General features: G+C 37.8%; 1 protein-coding gene across 3 annotated transcripts in view; it reads right to left on the bottom strand.

Moving 5' to 3' along the window:
* SecS (Sec synthetase) overlaps positions 1–10726 on the bottom strand; it is a 51381-nt gene that overhangs the window by 6139 nt on the left and 34516 nt on the right. For all 3 annotated transcript variants that reach the window (XM_083142687.1, XM_083142688.1, XM_083142689.1), the window contains exons 7-9: positions 9295–9416; positions 3354–3539; positions 177–317 (exon numbers count right to left, since the gene is read on the bottom strand). In XM_083142687.1, coding sequence (XP_082998813.1) covers positions 177–317; positions 3354–3539; positions 9295–9416 — 449 coding nt within the window. The remainder of the gene's footprint in view (positions 1–176; positions 318–3353; positions 3540–9294; positions 9417–10726) is intronic.

The following is a 10726-nucleotide window of genomic DNA, read 5'->3' as shown; positions in this document are numbered from 1 at the left end:
AACCTAACCAATGAGATACAGCAAATGAAAACAAAAAAAAATTAAATACAGCAACTAGAACAGATAACATCTGGAATCCACATCAAAGAAAACATAAATTATGAAATAACGAGAAAAGATAAGAAAAAAAATATTACATTTGTTATATTTTAATAATAATAAATTGTATTACTTACCAACAAACTTATGACCAGCAACTTCTTTGACGTCCTGCCCCGTGATAACACGTGTTCCCGACACGCAACGAAGGAAAAGCATGGAGCCAAGCATAGTCAGAGACTTGGGGTCCGTTCCAGACAGTGTGCTAAGGGTCATAGCTAGAAGAGAAAGAAGAATGTGTCACCCAGATGTTGAATGTGAAGAGTTGCCATTTTCTATAGTTTAGGACAATGAATAAAAATATGCATGCATTTACCAATGAGTTTTACTTTAAACTGTACAAGAATTACATCATATTTTTACAGCACTTGTATGATCACAAAATCCAGTTCTTCACACAAAACTGTTGCAAAATAAAAATAAAAAAACTTCGGATTTTACCTAATTTCCAGAATAATTAGAATCGTGTGACATTTTTGCAAACCCTGTGAAAGATCAAAACACTGAAAAAGTATCGGTTAATAAATTAGAACCGATACCACTGCTATCGACTAAGCCCTATTACAAAATTATCAAGAAAACTGTATCATGTACATGTTGAATTTTATCATTTACTTATTTCTTTAGTTCAGGATAATCAATAAAAAAGTTCTAAGTTGTTTCAAGAATTGCATGGGGAAGTCATTAAATAACAGGAATTTTATTTTAAACTTCATGGAGATTTATGCACAACAAAAATTTGTATTTCCTGGACTAAGAATGGTTCCATAGCAACATGCCATAAAGGTGTTGTGATGATCGAGCAGTATGTGCCTGCGCAGTAGCTCGTACAACATGGCCGCTTCACTGTTGACTTGCACCGTAGAATAGCAACGAAGTGTTATTCGTTTTTTTGTGGTCAGAGGGAATGAAACTTGCTGAAATCTACAGCAGAATGTAGGTTCGGTATGGAGACAATTGTTTAAGTCAGGGGAGAGTGTACTAAATTAAAGGATTTGCTGGTCAATCTGCTGTCTAACTACCTCAGTTGCCATGCAAACTGGCCTCCCACTCCCGTGTTCATCACCAACAATTCGTCTTCCGTCATTAAATCTTTCCACCCATTCATGCACTCTCCCCTGACTACAATTGTCTCCATATTTAAACTTTGTTCCATGAAGTTTAGAATAAAATTCCTATTTAATGACCTACCCTCGTATATTCCTTAATATGTGCATGTGATTGTCAACCGTGGTGTAGTCACAGACAATTTAAGGCTGCCATAACATTCTGATTTTTAATGGGGTCATTACAACACACTAGGGTAGATTAAAAATGAACCCCTCCAAACAAACAAACAAACACACACACACACACAGTATGTCTCTTCAACAATTTATTATTCAAATGCCATGGTCCATAAGGTGATGTTTTATGGCTTGGATGATGCACAAGCTGTCCAAGGTTTACAATCCTGACAGTATGTTATAGTGCCGCAATGTGAGCAGCCAGTGTGACACAAAAAACATCAATGTAACAGCTGATCTCCTGCCAGATTCTACACAACATTTCAGATGTCACTGTTGCTGAGGCCATGGGGTATAAGTGGCATGAACATTTTGTCCTTGATGTGCACCCCACAAGAAACAACCACACGGTGATAAATTCGAGGATCTTGAGAGCCATGGAGTGAAGGCAGTGTCAATTTTTCGTACAGCTTGACCAAGACAAGAGTGAACCTATGGCATTGAACATGGTGTTTCACTCACTTTTGGCCCTGATTTTTGCATATAAAAATCAAACTATTGATCATAATGTAATGAGATTTGCTACAGACATACCTTGATGTATGAGAAGCATGATGACATCATTAGAGATGGTGCCACAGTATCTGTAGTCCTTGCGTGGGCATGTGTGTGCATCTGGGATATTCTGCCATTAAATGCCAATCATACAGACGTGTGCTTTCAGTCTGAGTTCTTGGCCCTGATGTTGTGAACCACCACTGTTCGGGTTTGGTTGAAAGTTCATGCTTACAAACCGTGGTTCGTGATTAAGTACAGTTATGAGTCGGTACTCAGTGGAACAGCATGTGTTTAATGTTCGCAAGAAAACAGTCAATAAAGGCATGCAAGTAACAATTTATTACACAGTTTGGGGTCCGGAAACCACCTGCAAAGTCTTCCATTCGATATTTGGTGAAGAAACTGGAAACAACGTGTGCAGGCATGCATTAAAGATAATGGCGACCACAACACTCGCTGTGACATCACCATACTTCTCATACACCAACTTAAGTCCATAGCAAATTTCATTACACTATGACATATTTATAAGTGAAAATCAGGGGTTGAGAGCAAGTGTAACACCCAAGCACGAGAGAAGGGGAAGCAAGAGGAGAAAACAATTGACTGTGCACTTTAGTTCGTGAATTTGGCAGGGGCATTCTTCTCATGTTAAGCTGTACGTATCCTATCAAACATCATGGAAGCACGTGATTGATGTAGGTACACATAAACTTCTTTGTGACAGAGGGGCGAGTGGCTTATCTTGCTGGCATACGTAATCACCAGAATAACATGGATCAGCATGTCTGGAGTAATAGATTGAAACTTAAAAGTTGTTTCAAACTTATTAAACCATCGGCGAATGTTGTTTTCGGATGGAGGATCACTTTCAAATTGCTGTCGAAAAGTTCGCTGAACTGAAACAGCAGAACCAAACCTTGCAAATTCAGGCTGACCCATGTTTGGGATGATTGATTGATTGTTTATTTGCTAATTTGCGAAGATGGGGATGAGTGATGAAATGATGAAATTGATGAATGGACATTCACAAACAACCAAGCCCGACCGGGATTCGAACCCGGGACCCTTGGCGTCGCAGCGCGATGTGCTAATCACTCGGCCACAGGGTCGGGCCCATGTTTGGGATGAATTGGACTACCAGATTGATGTGTGCCGTGTCACGAAAAGATTGATGTGTGCCGTGTCACGAAAGGTGCTCACATTGAACACTTACAAGATACACTACAAAAACTTGTTGAGTTGTTGTATACTCTCATGTAAGCTTTGTCCTTGTACCCTACCCTACAAATAAGGAACATTAAATCATTTTAGGACAGGATGTATTTTAAAAAAATTGTTATACCATCAGAGAAACAAGCATTTCATTGAACAAAATAGGAAATTAAATTTGCAGTTTAGCACCTTGGAAGGATTAAAATCATTGATCTTTTTTATGCAAACGCATATTACAGAAGCTTAAGATCTTACCTATTGATATAGGATTGTTTTTAGTCTCCAGAAGTCTTTCGCCATGCTTGAGGGCAACTTTCGTTAGTTCTTCTTTCAAATATGAGTACATTTCCTTCCTCTGTGATATTAAATTTTTGTAGCCATTTACACCAAGTGAGAGGAGTGTTATGAAAACATCCATCGAGGGACTAGCAGATGCTCGGCCTAAAAAGAGAAAGAAATGTAAAAAAAAAAAAAGTCTGTCCACACACATTGTATTCACACTAAATGCTTAAATAAAAATTTAAACTATTATTTTAGCAACAAGGTGAAATAACAAGCAACAAAGTGAAATTCCACTTTTCTGAGATATTTTCGTCAAATTTCAAGGTTAAAAACTTTAGAATATTCTTGCCTAAACATATTTAACACCTGTAAGATTCCAACCACTAAATTTCATAACTTTTTACATTTCTTATACATTTACTTTATTTGGACCTAAAATGGATGAGAAGACAGGTGAGTGGAGAAGGTTACATAATTTAGAACTACATAATTTGTATTCATGTCCAGATATTATTAGAATAATTAAATCAAGACGACTTAGGTGGGCAGGCCATGTGGCACGAATGGGAGAGGAAAGAAGAGTTTACAGGATTCTTGTTGGGAAACCTGATGGTAAGAGACCTGCAGGAAGCCAAGACGAAGATGGAGGGATAACGTTGAGATGGACCTAAAGGAAATCGGCAAGAATGGAAAGAATTGGATTGATCTTGACCAGTATAGGACAGATGGAAGGCTTGTATTGCTGCAACCAGACACCTTCGAGTTTAAGGAGGCTACAGAGTGTACCTCAAAACTTGGATTAATTAGTATATTTTCAGAAATCAACTATGTATACATGACGCATTGACACATTGATCAAAATGATATATGGCACACATGAAACACATATTTGTTACAAATGACCAGACTTGATGCATATGACAAATTCTGTTATATTCCTGAACAGACATTCTTGAAGGAGGTGAAAAAAGAGATGATTTTGTTTTTTGTTATTTTGTGTCACTTTCTTGCCACTTTCGGCTAATTACGATGATGAGAGTGAATGACGACATGATGAAATTAATGAAGGAACACACACAAAGGACACCCACACCCAGGTTTGGATTCGAACCTGGGACCCTGGCATCACAGCATGGAGGTGAAGAGTAGTATCAAGAGCAGTGATGTCCATATTAAGCTTTCAGGACTGGGAGGAATCCATAAGTGTATTATCAATGGGTGGCCAGAAATTTTTGGATCCAGTTTAATCAGTTCCAAAAATATTGAGATCTGGGCGTGGTAAAAACTGTACCCAGATCCAAAACAAAAAATCAGGTACCTAAGCCGCGCGTCAGGCTAAGTTTGCAGCAGGTTTTATGTATCAATCCGCACGAGAACTGAGCTCGGAATCTTCCGTGCCAGTCTTTCCTCAACCGCCGAACTGCTTACATCGCAGGCACTGAGAAAATCCACAGTATTGCCAACCGCACAACACATCAAAACCCGCATGCATGTCAAGTGGAATGTATTTTTGCTTCTCTTTGTCTCCTGAAACATAAAATTTTAGTACTTTCTGCGCATATATTATTTAATAAATGTGTCATTACTTAATATAAGAGTGAAATAACTTCTAAACATGAGAGCATGTGTGTATATTTCGAGCACACAAAACGAAAAATAAACGGAGATAAAAGTAAAAAACAATAGGCCCCTCTTGAATTTAATGACAAATTATTGTTTTTGGTTTAGAAAGAAATACATTTATGAAGAACGTGGTTGCTTCGTCCGCAATACATCCGTCCGTCCCTGTAAGACACATGCAATTCAAGTTATAGCACCAAAAAGCATGATTTGTTATTAGTGATATATACAATCAGGTGCATTGTCTGCTGCTATTACTCTGGTTTCAATTTATAAATCACTTCACTAAACCAGGATTCAAATCTTGGTCTGTCCATTTCTTGCTGATAATCACCCTTTCTTTGCGAGGAACAGTAAATATGCGCCTTCAACAAAGCTTTCATTGCCGCCAGTGGGTGAAACAATAAGCCTCCCCCTTCCCCTCTTTGTCGGTTTCTTCAGCCCTGGCGGTGGTTTTGCATGGTGGTATCCTTCCATGTTTTATTCCCCCTTCCCCCACTCACCGAGTTGAAGGACGTCTCGTCCAAATAATAAACATGTTTCTCCTCACTGCAATATCTTTTAATACCGCGGAGATTCTTTTGTCGTCAAACAACAAACAATCGTTTCCTCTTGCTAAACTCAAACCGCAAATCATTCAAGACCCGTGATACAATTTGTGCGCACATTCACCTGACGCCCTGTTTTACTTTGATCTTGTTGCCGCAAGGAGGATTATGCATTTAAAACAACTTGCTTGACTTTGAAGAGCATTTCCCTTCGGATGAAGCCCAAAATAACATTCAGGTAAAACCGCACGCTGAACAGGAGATTCAGCCATTCTCACCGCTCTACAATAAACATAGGGTTAAAATAGTGGGATGTGCAACACTGGTATCACCGATTCCACGCGTTCTGCAACACATTCAGTCTCGCTCGACTCGCTCTAAAGTTTCAGTGTCTCTTCAACGCAATACACATTGCAGTTGGCGAATCTGCGGTTCTAAGTTCGTCTGCACAATGATTGCAACCAATTAAGTCCATACCTGCTAATGGATGTATTATTTTGTCTGTATATTACAAATTAAATAACTGTTTTCTTGCAAGTATGCAGTTGTATCGGAATAGAACCCGTCTCAGTGGAACTATATTCTTGCACGCACGTTTGGAATTACATATGCGAAAACCTGCTGCAAGGTTGACTTCACGCTTGGCTTAGATACAGAGCTGGAAATCTGATACTCAGAATAATTGGAACCTAAAATTAGCATCTTGAACTGAAAACTGGGTACCCAGATTCAGAACCGTATTTAATTTTAAGGGGATATTTAAGAATATCCCACAATTTTGGTCACAAGCATTCCACTCGAAGACTTTTCTAGATTACAAATCCAAAAGGCAGCTTAGATAAGGCTAAGGCGTAACTTATACCACATGCCATCATTTCACTCACGAGATTCTTGTCCTGTCTCCTGAGGAAGCCACATGATGGGGTGAAAGCTATAGAACGAAGTAAGTATATGCCAAAACTGGTCCTTTTTACCTAATAATAGGCAGCCTGTCTGCATGTTGAAACAAATTTTCAACACCATCAGAGAATCAAATGTTTCATGGCAAACTGACAATATATGGCTGCATGAAAGGATGACACAGAATCCAGTCCATTCTCAGCCTTTTGTCACTTTTCACTTGAGAAATAAATGCAAGTTTTTAACAATTTTTTTTAAAGTGTTTCAGCGAGTCCAATTGAGATTCATTATTTTGGATAGGAGCATGCAATTTCATTTTTGATGAAAACACGAAATGTGTCATATTTCATGCTTTTGAAAGGTGTGAGGGGCTAGCATGTAACAAAATTTAGAGTTTATTTCGACATGGCACCTTCTGAGGTCTGCATTATCCTGCGAGTTATGCAAATTACATAAAATTGATAAATTCTGATGTAAATATTTGAGAAGAAAAATGGACTCCTTTACACAGGAATAAACATAATACTGTATAACTACAGGCATGCATATTTCGTTTTTGACGAAAACACTAAATGTGAAATAACACATTGTAATGTTAATTTTTCATGTTTCTGAAAGGTGTGAGATGCATTTTTCTACCCTGTTTTTGTCACGAAATGATGCGAAATGAACTGCAAAATGCGAAATAGACTCTTAAACACGAAATTTACCGTTTATAAACCGACGTGACACTTTCTGAAGTCTGAAGTATCCTGTGAGTTATGCAATTCACGGAAAATTGATTAATTCTGTTGTAAATATATGAGAAGCAAAAATATACCCCTTTATACAAGAATAAACTTAATATTCTGGTAATGATTTAATCTGCTATTAGAAGGGTTATGTTTATTTTGTGTAATAGTGCAGTTTTTAAATCAAATTTGGGATTATATTCACATTTTCAAAACCAAAATGTCATTTTATATACCGCTTTTTCACCGCTATAACAGCGAAATTTTATTTTATTTACCGCTTTTGAACCCGAAATTGACTCTGTTTTTATACTGAAATTTTGCTTTTTTATTTACCAAAAAAATGTGCCTCTATGTATAACTATATAAATGTGCTATTACAAGTGAAATGTTAATTTTGTGTAATAAGAAGTTTTAAAATCAAATTTTGGTTTTATTCACCATTTTTAATCGATATGTCATTTTATATACCGCTTTTGATACCGAAATATGCCCGGTATTTGTACCAATATGTTCATTTTTTATTTACCATAAATATGTGGCTCTAGGTATTGCACCCTCCCCAAAAATGTGAGAGCATGTAATATACCTCTACAACCTTCCCCCTTCTTATGCCACTAAGCAATGCATAGAAACCAATTCTTTGTACACTTTGCAGCTGAAGGAAAGAAAATTAAGCAACAACAGGTCCTTCTGTTTCATTCGAGATAAACACTTGAAATATTGTTCACAAAGCAAATTTCTTGAATGAAAAAATATGTAAAAGTCTTTATCAAACACCTTATCTCACCGTGGTGAGATTATGATTTCAATCACTGAAAGTATCAGGTTGAGGCAAAAATAATGGCCAAATTGTTTCACTTTGTGTTTTGCAAATAATTTCTGCTCATACATCTCATTGATTGTATTGCATGTTACATATCATTTTAAAGTTTATTTATTGCTTAATCGATCTGTCTTATAGTTTTCCTAACACTAGTATAGTTACAATGATGCTGTCGAAGCAAGAAATGCACATGTTTTTGATTCATAAGTTCAAACTTGGTCGCAGACCCGCAGAAGCAACTCAAAATGTTACCAAAGTGTAGGGTGAGAGAAGCATTTTTCATCGTACGATGCACAGGTGGTTCGAAAAATTCCTTACCAGTCACACAAGTCACGAAGATGAAGGCTGTGGGCATCCATTGGAAGTTCACAAAAAACAAATGAAGGTGATAAGCGAAGCTGGCCCACTCAAAACAACAGAAGTGGTTGCAGAATAATTCGGTGTTAATGAATCGACCATTGTGCACCATTTGAAAAAAAAACCTGGGAAGGTGAAAAAATTCTAAGTGGCACGAGGTCGTGAGGCACGAATATATGAGAATAAAAAAATGCCATTTTGAAGTGTGCTCTGTGCTCTTTTGCATAACAATAATGACCTATTTCTCAAATTGAATTGTTACATGTGACGAAAAATGTAACCTATAAGGCAATCGACGAGGTTCAATACAATGGTTGGAGCCCAACAAAGCTCTAAATGATCTCCAAAGCCAAAATTGGTTCAAAAGAAGGTCATGGTGAATGGTCTGCTGCCGGCATCATCGACTACAACTATCCCGGCGAAACCATCACAGCAGAGAGGTATTGTCAATAGAAAATGCCAATCATTCGACATGACAATGCTCGACAGCACGTCGCACAACCAACCCTGCAGAAACAGAACGAATTGGACTATGGAACTTTGCCTCACCCACAATACTCACCGGACCTGTCACCAATTGACTACCACTACTTCAACCATCTCAACAACTCCCTACGAGAGAAATCCTTCAACAACCAGGAAGCTGTCGAAACCCCTTTTGAGAGTTCATCGACTACAGAAGCCCAGAATTTTATGCTACCGAAATAAATAAACTTGTTTCTCATTGGCAAAAGTGTGTTGATTATAATGGTCTTCATTTTGATTTATTACAGTAAGTTTGAACCAAGTTATACCATTTCAAAGTTGTGGTTCAAAATTGGCCATTATTTTTTGAACCAACCCTAATTCTTGGTCCTGAGACAGCTGTCGAATGAGAACTTGTTCCAACCTGTGAAAAATGACTCAATAATAAAATTCTACAATTTACTCACCAGGGTACATTCTTGCAACTCTCTCCACAAAGCTTTTCTCAAAACCAGCAACTATTGCACCACCAACAGGGACTAGAAAATTTTTGTCTGTGCTCTGTACAAAGGCATCCACTCTGCCCTTCCTGTAGAAAAAAAAATATATACACGTAAACCACAGTAAAAAAATCTCAACTAACATTTTGCATTCAATTCCAGGATAGACCCAATTCAGACCAGTAAAATTATCAACAATTTTATCCATAAACTTACCCACTAAAATGGCTATACCAGGTGATACCACTAATTGTCTCATCCATACTTCATTCACCATAGAAATGATAGGCTTTCAAGCTAATGAAACTTAACATGTTAACTGCCACGTGGGTTGTATTTAACTCATGCTAGTTTTACGCCCGTGGCCTCATGAAGCATAACTCGCATGTCACTTTACCTTGGAGCCTTTTGGTGCACAGGCAACTCACACTACCATGCTTTGACATACATGTTACGTGAAGAGTAGCCCCGTGGAGAAAATTTGGAATGCCTCATGAAAATCTTACTTAGTGATGCTGTTATTGTTACAATTAATACAAACAATTTAATAAGCGTGGATCAAATGAATAGATGTACAATAACTTCACTTATATTTATTTTTTACTTTAAATTCCACTTAAATCTGACAAGTATACAAAAAAATATTTTCACTCGTGAACTTTTTCAAGTTTCTCTGATTGTACGATTGGCCTTGAATTATTGCTGGCCAGCTCCTCAAACAATATTGATACAATAGTGTATGGCAGAGTCATGTTAAAAATAACAAAGACTCAATGCTCAGAAAAAAACAATAATGATGCTCGAAAAAACAATAAATATGCTGTGAGCTAAATACGAGGGTCATTCAGAAAGTAACTTTTGTTTGGGTATAAAAGAAACATCAGGACATGGTTAAGAGATTTTATTATATACAACTGAAAGAAACAATTCTAAGCTATATTTGTAAATAAGCACCGTTTCTGTTGAGACAGTTATCATTTCGGCAAACAAGGTTTACAATACCCACGCCAAAGAAATCTGCCGCCTGTGCATTCGGCCTTGCAGTGACAATGTCCTTGAGCAACTGTGTTTTGGGACAGAAAAGGGATACTGTTGGTGGAGTTCCTGGAACAAGGCACAACAAACAATGCCCAAGTGTATTGTGAAACCTTGATGTGCATGTTGAGTTCTCGCATTGTGCTCATGCATGAACGCTCGCCCGCATACTGCTGCTCGAACCAAGGACCTTCTCCAACATTTTCAGTGGGAATTGTTTCACCACCCTACTTACAGCCCAAATTTGGGCCCCAGCGATTATCACCTCTCTCCACAAATGAAGAAGTGGCTAGGGGCACAGCGCTTCAACAATGACCAGGAGCTCAAGGACAGTGTTACTACATGACTGAATGCACAAGAGGCA

This window comes from Lepisma saccharinum, chromosome 21 (assembly GCF_977018435.1).
Source record: "Lepisma saccharinum chromosome 21, izLepSacc3.1, whole genome shotgun sequence".
Lineage (NCBI taxonomy): Eukaryota > Metazoa > Arthropoda > Insecta > Zygentoma > Lepismatidae > Lepisma > Lepisma saccharinum.
Note: the sequence above shows the minus strand (reverse complement) of the source record. Positions and strands in the feature narration are given on the sequence as shown.